Consider the following 19803-nt stretch of genomic DNA (forward strand, 5'->3'; position numbering starts at 1 on the left):
CAATTCAGATGCCTGCCCTTTGGAATCTCCTCTGCACCCCGCATCTTCACGAAAATCATTGCGGAGGTTGCAGCCTACCTAAGGCAGAGGTCTATTCTGATGGTCCCCTACCTGGACGACATCCTAATTATAGCCGAGTCCAGGGAACGCCTAGCAGAAAACCTGGCAACGGTGCTCAACCTATTACAGTTCCTAGGTTGGATAATAAATTGGGAGAAGTCCAGCCTAAACCCCAGCACGGAGAAGGTGTTTTTAGGTATAATACTCGACTCAGAAGCTCAGTGCTCCTTCCTCCCCGAGTCAAAAGTGCAGAAAATCCGACAGATGGTGGAATCCTTCATTCGGAGACGGTCATGCTCAATCCGGGAGGCTATGTCCCTCCTGGGAAGTCTAACGTCATGCATCCTGGGGGTAGCATGGGCACAGGCGCATACCAGACTTCTGCAAGCAGCAGTTCTCTCAGCATGGGACGGCAGGCAATCCTCGCTAGAAAGGAGAATGCAAATCAAGAACTCGGTGAAAATATCCTTGCGCTGGTGGACGTCCCTGGGAAACCTAGGAAGGGGAGTCCACTGGATATTGAACCCGGAGGTGCAGGTCATGACAGACGCAAGCTCCTGGGGGTGGGGGGCGCACGTCGGAGACCAGCTCCTACAGGGCCCATGGCCGCTGGGGATGAAACGCCAGTCCTCAAACTACAGAGAACTACAGGCGATCTGGAAGGCCCTACAGCACCTGGGGGACACTGTAAAAAAACCAGCACGTACGAGTGCTATTGTACAATACCACGGCAGTGGCCCATATTCGGCACCAGGAGGGCACGAGGTCGCCAGCTTTACAGAGTATCACGCAAAGAATATTCCGCTGGGCAGAGGGCCGCATCCTCTCATTATCGGCAGTACACCTGAAGGGATCCCTGAATCAAAGGGCAGACTTTCTCAGCCGAAGGCGTTTAGACCCAGGGGAATGGTCTCTATCCCAGGAGGCATTCCGGATTGTGACGGACAAATGGGGTCTCCCACAACTGGACCTGTTTGCGTCAAGACAAAACGCCAAGGTGGAGAACTTCTTCTCCCTCAGACGGGAGGACCGACCAACAGCGGTGGACGCCCTCAGCCGGTGTGTTCCTGTCCTATCAGGAGGAGGCGATCTCAGGTGGTGCTGTCATGGAGACTCCTGGAAACCCGATTATCGGGTAGGTATAATCACTCTTTTTCAATACTTGTATAACGAAAAATGCAAAAGAAAGGTGTTGTTGTTGTTAGCTGTTTAGTCGTTGATGACCACTGGCAACCCTATAGGCTCCCTCCCTCCATGTTTTTCGGTTTTGCACTGCTTCTTTCAGTTGTGTGATAATCCATGCCAGTATCAGCTTTGCCAGTATCAGCCATCGTGTTCTTTGGCGGTCGGGTCTTACCACTGATCTGTCCAAGCATTATAGATTTTTCTAGCGATACTGCTCGCATTACATGGCCAAAATATGAGAGTCAGAATCCGGTCATCTTGCCCTCCAGTGATATATTGGCTCTTATATGATTTCAGGACTTCTGTTACTCTTGTGGTTCAGGGCATATGCAACAGCTTTCACAGCTCAAACGCATCAATCCTTCTTCTATCAGCTTTTCTCACAGTCCAGCTTTCACATGAATACATGGCTCTGGGGGAAACGGTGGTTTGCACTATCCTGCGTTTAGTTGCTATACCGATATCCCTACTTTTCCAGATTTTGTCCATGTTTAGCATTGCGATTTGCCCCATTGCTATCCTACATTTTATCTCTGGCATGGATTCTCCAGCCTGGTCAATTTTTGAGCCAAAGAAGATGACGTCTCACATGCATTCTACGACCTCATTGTCGATTTTGATTTGAATTTGGCCATTTTTTTTGCAGTTGTCATAAATTTAATCTTATTTAAATTCAGGTAGAGGTCAATTCTTTCACTTTCAGTTTTAAACTTACATATCAGCTGCTCCAGACCGGCTTCTGTTTCTGCAAGCAGAGGCGTTAAAAGTTCATTTTTCCTTCTTTTATTGACTTTCGTAATTTAAAAGTAAATAGTTCAGCCAGACAAATTTATATCACACATACATGTACTTTGCCCAGGCCACAGCATCTAGAACACCTTTTGAGGGGTAAATTTCTTTCCACTTAGATACATGTATTTCGAGCTGACAATTATTTTTAAATTGTGCGCGATTTGTCTTATGTAGCTTATACTTATCACTGTATATAGACACTGCAGTCTAAGGGTGCATTTAGACTGAAAGATGATCGCTCAAACGGCAGTTTGAGTGACTGTTTTGAGAGACCATCTTTGCATAACTCTTAAGTAGCTTATTAGCTACTTAAAGAGTTAAATGCCAGCGGGACGGGGCACTGCTGATAACTCAGAACAACGCAGCTGTTTTGTATATGCAAACAGCTGCTTTGCTCTTGCAGATATCAGCGGTGTCCCGCTGAGCTGATTGCTCCAAGAAACAGCAGGAGCGCTGACTGCTCTTTTCTTCTTGGAGCTTTCCGCTGGTGGGATACCAGCTGAAAGAATGCTATCAGTGTCGTCTGCTGAGAAAATCCGCGTGCGGTGCTGATAAGAGTCATCGTTGATTTCTAGCTTGCTACAAATGAACGATGAACGAACATTGCACGATTGCCGTGCGTTTAGTGGTACAGCGTATTCTGCACATGGAATACGCAATACTAACCTACTCGTGTAACCACAGCCTAAGGGTACCTTCACATGGGACGACTGTTGGGTGCATATTAAGCACTCAATAGCTTTCCCATGGGCCACTGCTGGACTGTCACTCCTGTGCTTTACACATGTGGGTGTATTGGGAGAGGGGTAAGAATTATTTTCCAATTACACCAGCTTCATACCTGTGATATCCCACCTCGGTCATGTAACCCAGCTGTCCTTTTTGTGCTACAGAGGTATCATTCCAATCAACTGAGTATTAAGGGTTAGCAGGCTCCTTTTTAAACCTTCAACAAGTAACCTTTATTACTAATATGAGTTTTGAAATGATACCTCTGCGTGTCGGTACAGAATTTGAGAGTAAAGCTATACATTCTAAAAACTACTAGCTGCAACATATCCCGATGTTTTTTGTACTTTGACTTTTAACTGCAGATCTAGCGTGTTTGGAATTATTATAGTTTCATTTCCAGATATTGACTACTTTATGCAGCGCTGAGAATCCGTAAATTGCTCGGCACTGTTTCTATGCCTGGCACCTAGGGAACAGAAAAAATGGGCTTAAGAAGCTGAGATTGGAATGTGCTGTTCACTTCCGACAAGGCTTTTTATTAACAAAACCGATCTTTAAATACTTCATGCCTAGCCTTTGTAGAATTCAATTATGTATGATGTGAAAATTTGACTGTAAAGTCTAGCACAGTTGACTCATACATCTCCATAAAGCCACAATAAGGTTACAGCACAGATTCCTCAAAGTCATTATTCTCTTGGAAACCTAATGTGGGCAATGTTATACGTTTCACAGTTTTAACTGTTACCGATGACTAGTTTGATGTCTTAGATATGCTTATTTCTTTTATGGCTGGATATGTCTCATTAGACCAGAAGTATCACAAACCAAATTAGGAGAAATGGCACCAATTTTGTGAAGAAGGTTGTGACTTATATTTGAGATTATCTTTTTTGCCACTTTCCTACTTAAAGGGGGTTTCCACTAATAAATACTTTCTAAGTTAGTACAGGAACCACAAGCAGTATACTCAGTAGTAATAACTGGTGCACAATCTTATAAATGGCCTTTTTTTTTGTTTTTTTGCTCCCCTTTAATATCTCCATTATTTCTCTACTTCCTGCTGTTTTTGTGAAAAGGGGTGTGGGCCTTGTGTCTTCTCTGACATCATGAAGCTCCCACAATCCACAACTGCAGCCTCACACTTCTGTCATCAAGTCTTGCACAGTGCCCAAGCACTCCCCTACTTTGCACACTCCCAGGCATCTACGAAATCTGCTCCAGATCTGCTGTGTGTGAATGCACCCTTTGGTTCACATGTAGCGGAATTTCCCCAGTAAAACCATCTCAAAATCCACAGTGCAAAATCTGCTGCAGATTTTGACACAAATCTGCATCAAAGTAGGAAACGTGTGAACATATCCTTAAGGCGTGTTCAGATGGTGGGATTCGACGCAGATTTTATTATTAGTGACGTCTAGGGCAAAACTTGTCAGTCAAGCCAGGGGAAGAGAAGCTGGAAATGAGCTGTGCAAATTACTCTTCTCAGCTAGTGTTTAAACTGTTTTCTCTGAAATGCGGAAGCCAGTCAGTATTTATGCTGCCAGTGGTTTGGTCAGCAGGATGACCGCTCTCTTTAACGAAGACGGACATTAACTCTTTGTAATCCAATTTTGGATTCAGGGTTTCCTAGGGGGATTTCTCTTTCTGCCATTATACAATGGCCCCATCTGCTGGCTAGACCCAGTACTGCGGTATGTGACATACTGGAGAGGCCTCCGACAGCAGAGCGGCCAGTAATCAACAGTAAGAATACCCTGCCATACGTCTTCCGACATCAGAGCTGTACAGCCTTCAGTCAGAATGTCTTCAGACATCAGACAGTGGATCGGAAAGGGTTAAAGCATCCTGTAACTCTAAATCAATACAAAAAAGTAAAGTAATGGTTACTCAATATGTTATATGCACTTTCGTCCCTGATTCGCTGACAACTTGCACAAAAGGGTCGAGTTCTTCCCTATCTCATGGGAAAATGAAAATCTTGCACACATAAATGAGATATTCCAAGCTTTTGTGCGATCATTGTCAGAATATTACTCCTGTAGAAGCCTGATCGCCACCAGAATATGATGTGTCTTTTTATACCAGTCCTGATGATGAGCCTTCTATGTATTAGCTCAGCATGCATGGTTAGGTAAATGGAAATGTGTTGCTGACTGACCTTATCACTTTCAACACTTCTATATTAACTGCTTGGTCAGCAGAAGTAGCGGACGCTCCGTCGCGGTAATCATTTCCTTTATACAGCTTAGGAGCAATGTTTTGAAAGATGACAAAATCTCCTTACATGAAGTGATTAATCACCAATCTATTAAATTAAATGAATGCAAGTGGCTGCTTGAAGTTCACACTGTGTGATTAGGTGGAGGCATGGAGTGATCAAAGTCAATGATCGCTGTACAAAAGGATAAATAATCACCTGCACTGCATGTTTAATAGAAATCAGTGTGGAGCTAATGAGAAAGATTCTCTCAGGAGATTATGAAGAAGTACACATTAAGACCCTTGAGCAGTCTGACTCAGAAATCCAGAAACACAACACATCTTTTTTTCTACATCAAGATGACAACCAGGTAAAGCAGTAAATATTTGTTGGATTACAACTTTCGAACCGCCTGTGGATGCCCAGGATCACAGCCTGACCTTCTTTAGGAAGTCTATTCCTGCTGAACTTGAAACATTGGACTGCGCCTCTCCTTTCCACTTGTGGATTAAAACTCTTGGGGTTTCTATCATTGAAGTCTACGGAACCTTTGGTAGGTTCATTAATGTTTCAGGTCTGTGATCCTGTGCGGAGGGGTTTTCATAAAGTCTGCATTAAAGCTGCTCACTGGATAGTTTGATGTTTTATTCTGCTTCTCATCTTTTATTTTGTAATGGCTGGTTTGTGATGTACAGTACTTTCCATGTTTGTAGCTTTACATCACTGCTTTGATGAGGGTACTGAAAGAAACTTGTACTTCTTGGATTTGAATATTTTGTACTTCTAGTCAACAGCATCGTATCTTAAGGGTAATACATTTAGAGCACAGCCACTTTACTAGGCTTATTTGGCTTGATTAGGGTGGTTTCACTGGGGATTTAGCTTGGGGGAGCAAGAAAGGGGAATCCCTGGGGCTGAATGGTACCGTCTCTGGATGCATCCGAACATCGTCAAGCAGACCCTATTGACTAGAATGGAGTTTGCTTGCTTTCCACCCAGCTGTCGGGCTTTTGGACAGAAGAAAAATCGCTGCATGCTTTTTCTTCCGGTATTTTCATCTGGATCTACAATGGAACCTCCGGCCAGAGGTTCCGACACAGAAATGGAATCTCCCCCTTATTTGGTTGTATGTATGAGTAGCAGTTAGTTCCAGATGATCTTATCTTATTCTTTTAGGGTTTTTTATTTTTTTTGGAGTCTAGAAAGATTCTGCCCTTGCTGTACGGGAAGCCTCTCAGCATGTACTTTATACACAGTAGCTAATCCTAGCACAAACAGCTTCAGTGTAAAGTACGAGGGTGAAATGCATCAGCAACCTAACAGGATTGGTGTTTCGGGCTACCTCAGACTTCCTTCCTGCCGTACATCTACCGTAAGCATAGAATGCACACATCGCATATGTTGGCAGTGAATAAAATATATGTTTATACCTCTTCTGGTTGAGAAAAATAAGACCTAAATTAAGAAATGAGGCTAGTAAGCTTGGTCCAGCAAATTAGTGGTCAGCAATAATATAAAAAAAAAAAAGTGACAAGGGTGCACTTTCACACTCCTACGACGAGGATGCGTTTTACATGGATGTCATAGACCTATATATTGTTTAAAATCCACACAATTGTCACTTGTTTATGTCTCCCTGCCATTGGTTGAGAGTCAGAAGGCTCCCATACACATTACATGGATCCAGCTGAAATCAACCGGTCCAACCAACAATAATCTAATGCTTAAGTAAACAGGTTAGGAGGGATGCGAAATATGATTTACGCTGGAGATGGCAGTAAGTAGTTACAGCATGAAGATTATGGCTCACATTTACTGTGACTGGCATTTCTTACACCAATCTGAGTAAAAAATGGTAATTGGAGTATTTGGCGCCAGATTGATTAAAGGAAGTCACCGAGATTTTAGCATACAAATCAATACCAATAAGGTGGGTGATTTAAAGGGGAGTACGTTCATATCAGCTGGAGAAGTTATTGGGCAGGGAGTGGGGTCTAGTCCAGCCCATTGTATCACCTGCTAGTGAACACAGCTGAAAAAATTTGGGGAGCATGGCAGAAGTTTAAAATGAAGCAGGATTACGAATATACTCCCCTTTACGTCACCAATTATTGGGCTTGATTTACATGCCAAAATTGTGGTGACAGACTCTAATAAATTGCAGTAGAAATTTTTTTTAAATGGACAGCGCTCCAATTGATTTTCTTCACCTTCTTAAACAGTGTGGGTGGTACAAAGAAGGCAGGAACTCGCCTGGTGTGTGTCGAGGGCAGTCCACCTCATCTTCAAGCTACATAAGTCTATCACAATCTCTGTTGAGTAGCCAACGAAGGAAATTCCCTGTTCCATCCAATACATCCACCAATATGAAGGGCGCAGTCCTATAATAGGTGTCTCCTTGGACTCTGTAACAACGAGATATGCAATAGAATAAAGATACCAAAAAGATAGCGCTTAGGGGATGCCTCTCCTTTAAACCAGTAGTGCATTACTGCCACAAAATGGAAAGGGCCACAACTTACTTGTGGGGGGGGGAGGGGGGGTCAGTGGCACAATTGTTCCCCGCTGCCTCCCTTTATCCGGGTCAGCCTAATATAATGATATCTAAACAGAGACTTCAGCTTCACAAAAGGAATGTTTATTCCAGTCAGCCACAATACAGCACCAAAGTAAGGTTACTGCACCACTGCAAGGCATTTGGGAGGTCAGCAGAACAACAAGCTTCCTCCTTTTAATAAGCAGATACTGTAAGAATAAAATCCGTTTTGTGGGAAGAGCGCACTACTGGTTTGGAGGAGGTGCATCCCCTGAGGTCAGCCATATTGGCGGACAGGAATAAATAAAAAAAAAACATAAATAAAATACCTACATTGGTGGGCAATGGAAAAGTCATGGGTCAGTCGATGTCATGTCTCCAAAGCAAATGTTATTTTACGATTGACATGCCTATTATTTTTGGTAGAAATTGTTCTTTTTTTTTTAAGATGGAAACTGAGTTTAGAGCCATTTTTTTTCTGCTACAGTCCGTGTCTGGAAGTGCTTTTACAATGGAGCAGGATTAAGTGCGAGAAAATGAGTGTGAGATTTCACAGCTTTCTAGATACCTAAGCAGCATAACTTTCTCTTAAGCTGAAAGATGAAAATCTTCCTATACAACTGTCCTCTAATTACTTCCATATTTTGTTAATGTCTGCATTTAACATTATGGGAAAACTCTGCTCGCTGCAATCGTCATCACTATATCTTATTTAAAGCTTTCTATGTGGGGCAGTGTGTAGAGTCTTTTCCACACTCCTCCTCTGCTAGCTTTGCAACCAAGTATCGGTTTATGCGGAAGTAGCGAGAGACCTAAATATGTATAGTAATACAAATGTCCCATTGATCGGAGCGGTTGTGATCCATGATTCAAGAGTAAAGCCTTTACTTTATTACAGGCCAAGAAAAATAAGCAGACTTTATATTTTACTTTGTTGCTAGATGCTGAGAACCTGCTCACTGCCCGATTTATCGAAGTTGTTTAAGACCTTGGTGGATGTGCCGAGCGTGGCTGACTTGCAGGGCGAAGAGCACCTAGAAATAGAGGACATTGAAGATGAGCCTATACGAGATGCTGATCATTCAGATTCTGAAGACACGTGAGTACGATGCCATCTTTTCGTGGAGAAGCTCTTTTTAAGAGCTAGAAGTCCGGGCTCACACGACCGTATATGAATTGCGTAATCCGCAAGCGCAAAATAGAATGCGTGGGTATACACATCATCGCTAAGTGGCGGAGCAGAAGGTATAACTAAAAAAAAAAAAAAACATAAGAAACGGGTGTTCTGCGCATGACCGCCTACGCGAGTACATGGTCATGCTCAGCACACAGTATACGCAGGGTCACGGCCGGGTAAAGCACTGAGGGAGCCACGCGGCCTTTTTACACTTACAACCATGTGAGCCTGACCTAAGTCTTTCCTCTACAAGCTGGCTGTCTTCCAATGAAAGCCCACATTCTGGACTTTGTCTTGATCTATACTACACTTCATTAATTTTAATACACCACAAATAAGGTAAATAAACATAGTATGTAAGACTGAAAAATGTCTATCCAGTTCAGCCTATTATTCAGCTATATTGATCTAGAAGAAGGCAAAAACCATGAAGTAGAAGCCAGTTTTCCTCATCTCAGGTAAAATATTCCTTCCCATGTTCAAATCTGAAAATCAGAATAATTTCTTATATCTACAACCCCTCTGAAGTAATCAATGAATATAACATGTAATATTGTTACACTCAAGGAAAGTCGTCCAGGCCCCTCTTGTACTCTTGTTTAGTGAGTTGGCCGTCACCACGTCCTCAGGCATAGAGTTCCATAGTCTCACTGCTCTTACAGTAAAAACCCCTTTCTATGTCATTGCAGAAACCTTCTTTTCTCTAGACTTAGAGGGCGTCCCTTGTTACAATCGTAGTCCTTGATATAAACAGATCTTTGCATTGACCCCTGATATATTGATTTCCTTACATTTTTCTCCTATCAAAGTTTCGGCCCTTGGCATTGATCACCGTATATATTTGCCTAAACAAATACATAACTAGATTCTTATGTTCATATCTGAAAATTGATGGCATGGGTGATGCATTAAAATTAATGAACTGTAGTGTGATGGCGACTAATTATTTCTGTAATGTTCTGACTAGTCTTACAAAGATGGGAAGACTTTTTTATTTTTTTACTTAAAGGGAATCTGTCATCAAGTTTATGCAGTCCTATGTGATTGCCACTTGCCTCTATGATGTAGTTTTTTGGGGTTTTTTTGTTAAAAATCACAATTTATTGGGTGTTGAGCACTGTGTGAACCAGCATATTCAAGAGCATTAGGCTCTCCACCCTTCCACAACTGACTGACAGCTTTCTCCCTATTACTGTGCATAGGCAGAAACCTGTCAATCAGAGTCAGGTGGGCGTCGATAGCAGCTCATGAATACATATAAGTAATTGAGAGAACTCCTGGCTCCTGTAAGGCTTGACTCGCCCTGCTACCGGCTGCACACTGGCAATTCAGATTCCGAATGCGGGAGCCCACAGCAGAATCAGACTCTCACCGCGGCCGCCGACCCCATGTACCTTCTGTTTTTTGTATTGCGGCTGACTGTGGCGGCTCGCCGTCAATCTTGCGCAGTACCTTTTTTTTTTTTCAAATCTTTGTTTTTCCCACGGCCAGATTCTACAATTCAAATCTGGTTGTGTGCAGCCGTCCAAACTGTGATTTTATGAACAATGCTGCATATTAACAAGTAAGTTACACACTGCGGCAACCAGAGTGTCTGTGATTACTATACACTTCTGGGTGAATACCCACTTGCGTTGTTCTTGCACGTTTTTTTTCACGCTATATCGTTGCGTATTTTTCACGCGATTGTCAATTGGACTTTCTTTTGTTAAAAACGCATCGCACAAAAATTGCAAAGCACAAACTTGCGATGCGTTTTTAACATTAGAAAGTCCCATTGACAATCGCGTAAAAAAAAAGCGCAAGAAAAACGCAAGTGTGCAGGAGCCCTCCCTCGGATAGTGCAGCTTAAGCTTGGTGACAACTTCCTTCTAATGGCCCTTTTACACACGTGCTGACATCACCACTAAGGTTGTTTGCACTCGTGTAGACCATTTCCACTGACAGACTTCACCGCTGGATCGCGGAGTTCTTGCTTAGCGCTTCACCTTCTATATGAAGCGGGAAGCGTTTATACAGAATGACTATCCCGTGATCCAGCGATGGTTTCTAGGCTGCTTAAAAACCTGTGAACGAGAAATGAGCGATTTCTGTGCATTTACACTGCACGATTATCGTGCACACGCAGCCATACGCGGTCTTTGCCATATTTACAAAATTGGTGAAATGCTGCGGAGAGATCTGCAGCGTTTTGCGCATAAGCCTTAGGCCTCATGTCCACGGGGAAAATCAGATCCGCTGCAGATTCTCCATGGAGAATCTGCAGCGGGTCCCTCCTGCCCCGCGGACATGAGCGCTGAAAATAACAATAAATAAGAATAAACTCACCTCCCATCCGCTCCGTTTCTTCTCTTCGCTGCGGCGTCATCTACTGTGCGTCGCAGCCGGATCTTCTTTCTTCGGCTCGGCGGATGTGCAGGATGACGTCGGTGACGTGCCCCGCGCATGCGCCGGCCCGAAGCAAAATGATCCGGCCACGACTGAGAGAAGATGGCGCCGCGGAGAAGAGAAGAACCAGAGCGTGTGAGTAAACTCTGATTTTTGTCTCCCGCGGATCCGGACGGCTTCCATAGGCTTCAATAGAAGCCCGCGGGAGCCGTCCCCGCGGGAGACCCGCATGAAAATGGAGCATGGTCCGGATTTTTTCATGCTCCATTTTTTTTTTAAATTCCTTTTATTGACGATCCGCGGGTATTTATCTACCCCGCGGGTGGTCAATGCATCCCTATGGGATGCGGATCCGCGGGCAGGAGAAGAGTTAAAATCCGCTGCGGATTTTAATTCTTATTTTGCCCGTGGACATGAGCCCTTAAGAGTTTAATGACTTTCTTTTTGGACATTTCTTATCATTTTTAGTAACTTTCACTTTGAAGTGAATGAGTGTAAATGATTGTGAATAAGTCTGAATTTGCAGTAAGGGCTCTGGCCAATTACTGTAGCGGAGTATGTCAGGTCAGATCAACCATTCGGCTGCTAATTCCTGTATTCTAGGTTGTGGATGGTGCCAGAACATGTCATGAATATTCATGTTAACCCTTTCCAATCCAATTTGTATCCTGGTTTTCCTAGGGGGGCTTACTTTTTTCTGTTATACAACTGCGCTATCTGTTGGTTAAAGCCAGTACTGCATGAGGTGACACATTGGATTGGCTCCGACAGCAGAGAGGCGGCCATATACTGTAAGAGAACCCCGACGGATGTCTTCCAACATCGGAGCTGTACTGCCTTAAATCATAAGGTCTTCAGACGTCAGACAGGGGATTGGAAAGGGTTAAGATACATAGATGAAAGTCGTAACCGCTGCTGTGGAAGTTACTGGAAGAAACTCCTAGTCCCAGAATGGGGAATTTTGGTGGCAGAAATGTTAATGTAGTCTTTATAAGAGTGTTGTGTTTTTTCTATTCACGTTGAATAGAGCAGGTATCAACAACATCTTTCCTTTTTCTACTTCTTTTGATTGCTTGCAGTATGTTTGGCGAGACAGACCGAGATCTACAGGAATTGCAGGCATCAATGGAGCAGTTACTAAGGGAGGAAACGAATGAAGATTACTGCGAAGCTGAAGATAACATAAATGAAGATAAAAATAAAGTGAATGAAGAGGAAAATAATGATGTGGAGCCTGAGGAGGCTGAAGTGGAGGATGATGAAAATCAGCCAAGCAGCGAAAGTGCAATTAATGAAGAATGGCATTCAGGTACATTTTCCGTAATGCCAGCATGCGGTTTACACTTTCTGTCAAGTTTTACCAACCGTAGAAAGCTATCTAATGGCGCAGGATTACATTTGTTTTTTTATCTTTTTATTATTGGCTAGGTGATCTACCGGTTTGTTGCACGGCGCTAGAAGTGCAGGGATTGGTTATTGGAAATTGGGTTTTGAAAGTTATTTCCTTCTACATAATAATTGATGTTACTACTCTATTTTGCAGCGCTCCCAAATCATTCACTTGTCAAAAATTTTATAAGGCACTGCGCAATTGGCACATCAACCTTACGCGCAATCATCTTCAGGAATATGACTTTTAGCTGAAATGTTAATTAATGTCATTAGTTGCCACATAAGTGCCCCCAGTGGTCACTGTTGGTGAAGTCGCTGACGTGCGAAAAGTTAGTATTGGTGGTATATCGTAGACAGCAGCTGGCTTTACCCAACCTAATATACAATTTGTGACCTTTTTCATGATAATGTTACAAACATGTAAACCCAAAAAGAGGGTGCTCAATTGAGCTAGGCGTGCAATTTTCTTACATGAAAGCTGAGCTCTACATACATACATACATACATACATACATACATACTATGTAAGGGTGCATTCAGATGACCGTATATCGGCTGGGTTTTCACGCCCAGCCGATATACGGCGTCTCTCTCTGCAGGGAAAGGAGGCTGGAAGAGCTGGGAGCAGTGCTCTGAGCTCCCGCCTCCTCTCCACCCCCCTGCACTATCTTCAATGAGGAAAGGCGGGATGGGGGTGGAGCTAATTCCCGGAACTTAGCCCCGCCGCTTTCCACCTTCTCTCATTGCAAATAGTGCAGTGGGGCGGAGAGGGGGCGGGAGCTCAGAGCACTGCTCCCCGATCTTCCAGCCTCCTCCCCCTGCAGAGAGAGACGCCGTATATCGGCTGGACGTAAAAAAACAGTCGATATATGGTCGTCTGAATGCACCCTTAGGCTGAGAAAAGACATATGTCCATCCAATTCAGCCTGTTACTCCCCAATGTTGATCCAGAAGAAGGCAAAGAAACCCCCAATGATTGACTCCAATCAGGCAATCAGAGTAATCCCTGGATCAACAACCCTTTTGAAGTTACTAATGATTATAACATATAATATTGTATAGCAACCAATCAGAGTGCAGCTTTCATTTTACCTCCAGTAGTATAAGAAATGAAAGCTGAGCTGTGATTGGTTGCTATTGGCAACAAAATTTACAGGGGAAGTCGGTGAGTTTTCGAGTTTTAATTACGCCAGTATTTGTTGCCTGGTGCTGAAGAAAACTCCTGCAAAACCTCACTCAAATCGGACCAGCAGTGTTGATGTGTATACAACATAAACAAATAGATTGTGCGTTTTATATATAAGATTTTCACAACATTATAACATTGTCTATCTGCAGATGACAGCAATGAGGACTTTGAATATGATGAAGGTGACAGTGTCTTTGGCCACCTGGAGGAACTGAGGCTAAAATTGGAGCAAGAGATTGGGTTTGAAAACTTCATTGAGGTCTATAACAAAATAAAGGTAACGTTTCTAGAGGTTTGTGTCAAATATTTCTTAGTTTAGATGAGGTCTTGGAATCAGAAATGAATATTGTGGAGTCAAATGTGAGTTCATTCTCGGTAGTTTTTTTGAAGTAATGTCACTGTAATGTAATGGCGTAGAGGGGAGCCTCGTGGTTGTCTACAGCATCTTCTATGTAATCTTACAACTGACAATTTTGTAGAAATCTTGCAGAAATTGTGGGCTAGTGTTTCTGTTCCATTTTTTTGGTTGGTGGATAGCTGAGGAAGCCGGGCTAAGGAGAGGAGCCAAGGGGGAGGGGCTAAACTATTTTTCTGTCCTACAGCACAGAGGGGAGGATCCTGCTGCAGCCTGTTGCCTTCCTGCTAGAGACTAGACAGTGAGGAGAAAGGAGACATGAATGAGCTCCTTTGACACGTTTGAGATTTAGTCTATATATTTTTTGTTATAATTGCACCATGAGACAAATTAGGACCAAAGAAAAGCAGATTGAAGTATGAAGTGCCCGGATTGTGTAACTTTTGGTAGGGTTGGAGTGGGGATTTTGTTTTTTTGTATTTCCTAAGAAAAACCTAGTAAAATATTTTAGACTATGTTCCTTGTTCCTATTTGTGCCGAACTCAGATTTTTATATTATACTTACTTTTTGACTATTATTTCCTTTTAGTCTCTGAAAAACAAAGGACCGTCCCTATTGGTTGCAATAAATTAGTAATTAAAGGAGTTGATCATGATTGGGAAAAGGTTCTTGTTTGTTTTTTCTATATACTTTCCTGGGGATGTGCTGCAATACCTGACGGCTCATGAACAGACATGGTGCTGTTTCTGGGGGGAAAAAAGATCCTTTTTCTAATTCTCGACAACCCCTTTAAACCCAGTTTCAGTTGACATCCTGTTGTGTAGGTCAGTGAAACCTTCGCTTTGCATTACATTGCATGTTTCCTGACAGTGCAAAGTTTGAAATTGCCTTGACTTTTAAACAAAAACCTACTCTGCCTGATCAAAAAAACCCTTTCTGATTAATTAAAATGAAAAATGTGCCTTGCAGTTTAATTGTGATTGTGTAAACCAATTTTATTTTAAGATCTTATTTCTGTACATTTTTTTAATTCTTTATAAGGCCATACATGAAGATGAGGATGAAAATATTGATACATGTTCAACAGTTATGGAAAAAATTCTAGGCAGTGAACGCCTCCATTTATATCCCAGGATACTCCGCCTGGTCATGGCGGATGGAGCGTACCAAGAAGGTTGGTTCGGATTTGTATTGCCTATTCCTGCTATATCACGTGTATAGGTGGCTATTGTAACATAACCCTATAGTAACGTAGACCAAAAAAGGGGTCGACACGCAAAAGCCTCAATAAAAAGAACTTGTAAACTTTATTGAATAGAATAATAATAAAATATCACATTATAGAAGAGAAATAATACATAAGAAAGGAAGGCATTCAGCATGCCATGTTCATAAAGACATGGTAATGCAAAGAATATCTAGTGCTATCACAGTGTGTTTCGCTCAAGCTTCCTCAGGGGGCACCATTGATATGTTTATGTTCTTATGATTGTTCTGTACATTGTACATGAAATACTACCATTTGAAAAATACAATTCGTCCAGCAAAAAACAAGTCCTCAGACAGTTATGTCAACGGAAAAACAAGAACGTGGGGAGGGGGGACTTAAACTTCTTATGTGTACATCATGTATTTACCCAGATTACCAGCTTCAGTTATTTGAAGTCTTAACTTTTCTTCTTCTTTTCCTTCTAGACAATGATGAATAACTTTCTCAGGATCCGCATACACAACATTTTGCTTCTCGACTATCTGCATCACATTTAGCCATTCCGCTGCAAAGCCTATTTTTTCTTAACCCCTGATAATTTTCTATCTGCATGCAATGTAAGTTTCCATATGTATACATCCATACAGTATAAACATGCGGTATGTATTACTCGCTGAAGGGTTCCACTTGAGAGCAGCAGCGCCATAATTTATTACATATTTCTCCTTTTTGTTGATGTGTTCATGCTGTCCTATTACAGCCAGGACTCGGGTTTTCTGATGTCATTGATACATGCACTCGTGTTTTATGACCCAAGCCAGGAATGTGCTTTGTTTACCGCCTCAAAAGAAATCAAATTTGTTTTCTTCTGTTTTCAGTGTTCTTGTTTTTCATCAGTTTGTTTTCTCCTAACGAAACATGTTTTCAATAATTTGTTCATTTCTAATGTATTTGTCGGTTTCTGTTAAGACCCTAAGCGTAGATTCAGAATGTCTTCAGCACTTTTTACTAGGGACTAGTGAATAATAATATTAGCCAGGCTCTAGTTGAGTGTGAACATATGCCAGTCTTAGAGCAGGCTGAGCTATTATTTCTGCATAATCCATATATTTCCACAATTTTGCTTTAATGTGTGAAAAGAATGCTTTTGTAGTTCTAAGAATCCTACTTAAAGGGGCAGTTCACTTTAACACTTAAGGGTTATGTCCAGCTTCAGGCAATATTATACAGTTTACTTCTATAATGAATGTACGTAAAAGCTTGAGGAACTTTATAAAAACATTGCTTTACTTACATTTGAGCCTCTATTATGCAAAAGTTACAGAAAAAGGGAGAAAATTGCAAACTCACAGGGAGTATGGCCAAATTCACTTACCAAAAATAGTCTCTATTATAATTGGCAATTCTGCCTGTTCTGATGATTTTTCATTCTTGGCAGTATGGTTTCTACAACTAATAGGCACTGTGCAGCTAATCCTTTAGGGATCTGTCTGATGACCAGCTTGTTGGCGGTTTCCACGGATGACTGGCAGAATTGTGACACTAGCTCTGGACTCTGATAAAGGCAGTAATGTAGCGCATCCCTTAAGAATAGCTGAGAATGCATAAAAACTGTTGTAAGCAAAGTATCAGCATTGACCATAGCAATCAAAGGGATACTAATATTTTCAAGAAAAATGACATTTCGATTCTGATGAGGTATTGCACTCAACACTGACACTTTTTATGTACAAAGTCCATTTCATCACTTAATGTGTTACTGTGAAAAACTTTAAAGGGCCTTTTAGACAGGGCAATGATCACCCAAATGTTTGTTCTCTAACATTTTCCAGAGTAAATATGCTCAATCATTGAACAAATAATGAGAAAATGCTTAAGGCCCATTTACACCAGCCGATGATCACTAAAAAATTGCTAATCGTGATCGTTTTAGCGATAATCGGTGCGTGTAAATGTGTGCCTATCGTCCGCATTTTTGGCACTGTTAGCTGATCCTTAAATTAAAGCTAACCTAAAAATCATCACTCACTTTTATCAGCATTTCTCCATGGGGACGGGGAGTGCTGATAGCATTGTTTCCCCATGGAGAACAAAGGATCTGAGTGCAGATAAGAGCCCTTGCGCTATTCACTGCATTCAGTGAAGGCTTCATTTGCACACCTAACTGGTATTTCAGTAGCTGAGTAGCTACTTAATAGTTTATCAAAATGATCCCTCAAAGATGTCACTCAAACGGTCATTGGAGCAGTCTTCGAGCGATCATCTGCCCATGTAAACCAGCCTTTATTTGTCATTTAACACATCTTTATGCTATTATAAAAATGATCGTTTGTCATCAGCACATCCCCTTGAGTCAACGGAGGATGCACTGCGAGACTAGTGGAAATAATATGAAAGGGGGGAACAAACGAATTATAGTTCATGTAAAACGCCTAAATGAATCCTGTAAAAGTGCGCCCATTGACTTTATCGTCAATCGGCGCTCGTTATGGCGAATCATTTCTCTGCCCATGTAAAAGCATCGTAGCACTTTAGGTCCTGGTCTAACAGACTATTAAGTGTTAAAGTGAACCTCTCCTTAATGTCAAGTTTCGCTTTCAGGAGTCTAATGTTTTACACGTTGTTTGCCATAACAATGCCTTAATTGTCTTAAAACATAAGAATCTAAAGTATATTTGTAACATTCTCAAATATCATAATACGGTTTTTGTTTCAACTTTTGGAGAACAATTTACAAAGCATTTGCATATATTATAAATAAAAAACCTTGCAGTAAGTTTCAATGACAATGTAACTAAAAGTCTATTATTTCTAAACTTTCAAAATAAAGATGTTCTGTAATTTTGTACAATTGTCCAGTTTACTGCATGAAATATATAGTTTTTGCTTGTTTTTTTTATTTAAAGGTGTTGTCCAACATAATAACAAACAAGCTAGTGCTCACATCTCACGGTAATCCCACTTACCTGATGAATGTTCTGGATATCCTTTGTGATGTATTGTTTACAGGCTGCAGTAGCCAATCACAGACTTCCGCAATTGACCACTGAGCTCTGTCATTGGCTGCAGCAGCATGTGACGTTCCATAAACCGATTACTGCAGCCTGTAAACAACCTGTCACGTTAGTAACGCGGAACTGTCAGTGGTGGACAAGTGGGGAACCAGGAGAAGTATTAGCTTGTTTCTTATTTTCCACCATAGGGAACCTGTTTTTACAATAAAAACTTATATCAAACAATCCCTTTAAAGGAAAAGATTCTTGATTCTACCAGTGAGAGATCTGTCTTTAAAGGAGTTATCTCTCCAAAATCCTTTTATCGCCGATTCATAGAATAGATAGACACCTAGAGAACATACGTTTACTAACTCCTGTGACCTCACAGGAACCATGAGAATGACCGACCCCAAGTCCCTCTTAGTGAATAGATTGGCGATGCACGTGAGTCACCATTGCTCCATTCACAGCTTATGGAGAGGGCTGAGCGCATTGCTTGGTTATTTCCATCAGTACCATAGAAGTGAATGGAACTGTTGGGAGAGGGTGTCAGTTATTTACCATGGCCAGCATCTGCAAGGTATGGAGTGGGCTTTGCTTCTGAGTGTTCCCTATAACCTCCTTATATCATACATTCAAGGAAGTTATGGGTCACAGCTATTTAAGAGGTTGAAACCTCTGACAGTTGAAGGGAATAACATTGATTATGTTGTGATCATAACAATAGCACCTGTCAAGAAGTGACATAAGGCAGCAAATGAACAATTAGTTCTTAAAGTTCACGTGTTGTAAGCAGGAAAAATTGGTCAGTGTAAGGATCTAAGTGACTTTGGCAAGGGCCAAATTGCAATGGCTAGACAACTGGGTCAGAGCATCTCCAAAATGGAAATGGCAGTTCTTGTGGGGTGTTACTTGTATGCATTGGTTAGCTTCTACAAAAAGTGGTCCAAGAAAGAACAATTTTGATGCCCAAATCTCATTGGTACATATCCAATCCATGATGACCCCATCTCACAACTTACAGGACTTAAAGAATCTTCTGCTAATGTTTTGGTACAGAAACAGAACATCTTAACAGGACTTGCGCAGTCCAAGCCTCAGAAAGTCAAAGCTATTTTGCTGGTATGTATTAAGGAATAAGTAGTCCAGAATGTGTGGCATTTTTATTTGTACAAATTACTTTTCTGCTTGCTAACGGCCCTTTTACACGCAATGATTATCACTCAAAATTCATTCAATTGTCGTTTAGAGCGTTTTTTGCCTGCATAAAAACCATCCCTTAGCTGTTCAAAAGACTTTCTTAACAGCGTACTCATTGTGTTAGCTTTGAATACATAATGATTACACTGTTTACTCTGCCAGGAGGAGAACAATGAAATCTGCCAGCCAGATATTTTCTCAGCTGGGCATGTGTTTATGCAATAACCACATAAATACACGCCCAGCTGAGCAAACAACTCATGGAGGAAAATACAGATGATTAAAGCCATTATCTGCACGTGTAATTTTATTCAAAAATGTTGGAAGTTCATTCAGTCATGCGGTTGTTTTAAGCGATAATCGTAGCATGTAAAAGGACTTTAAGCG

General features: G+C 41.7%; 1 protein-coding gene across 3 annotated transcripts in view; it reads left to right on the top strand.

Annotated features, from left to right (window-relative positions):
- The window catches only part of NEK1 (NIMA related kinase 1), a 139461-nt gene extending 121388 nt beyond the window's left edge, over positions 1–18073 (top strand). For all 3 annotated transcript variants that reach the window (XM_066573541.1, XM_066573543.1, XM_066573542.1), the window contains 5 exons: positions 8450–8607; positions 12153–12382; positions 13804–13931; positions 15052–15184; positions 15706–18073. In XM_066573541.1, the coding sequence (XP_066429638.1) occupies positions 8450–8607; positions 12153–12382; positions 13804–13931; positions 15052–15184; positions 15706–15719 (663 nt within the window). In that variant the 3' untranslated portion in view covers positions 15720–18073. The remainder of the gene's footprint in view (positions 1–8449; positions 8608–12152; positions 12383–13803; positions 13932–15051; positions 15185–15705) is intronic.
- Positions 18074–19803: the final 1730 nt, after the last annotated feature.

The sequence above is a fragment of the Eleutherodactylus coqui genome, chromosome 7 (assembly GCF_035609145.1).
Source record: "Eleutherodactylus coqui strain aEleCoq1 chromosome 7, aEleCoq1.hap1, whole genome shotgun sequence".
NCBI classification, from domain to species: Eukaryota; Metazoa; Chordata; class Amphibia; order Anura; family Eleutherodactylidae; genus Eleutherodactylus; species Eleutherodactylus coqui.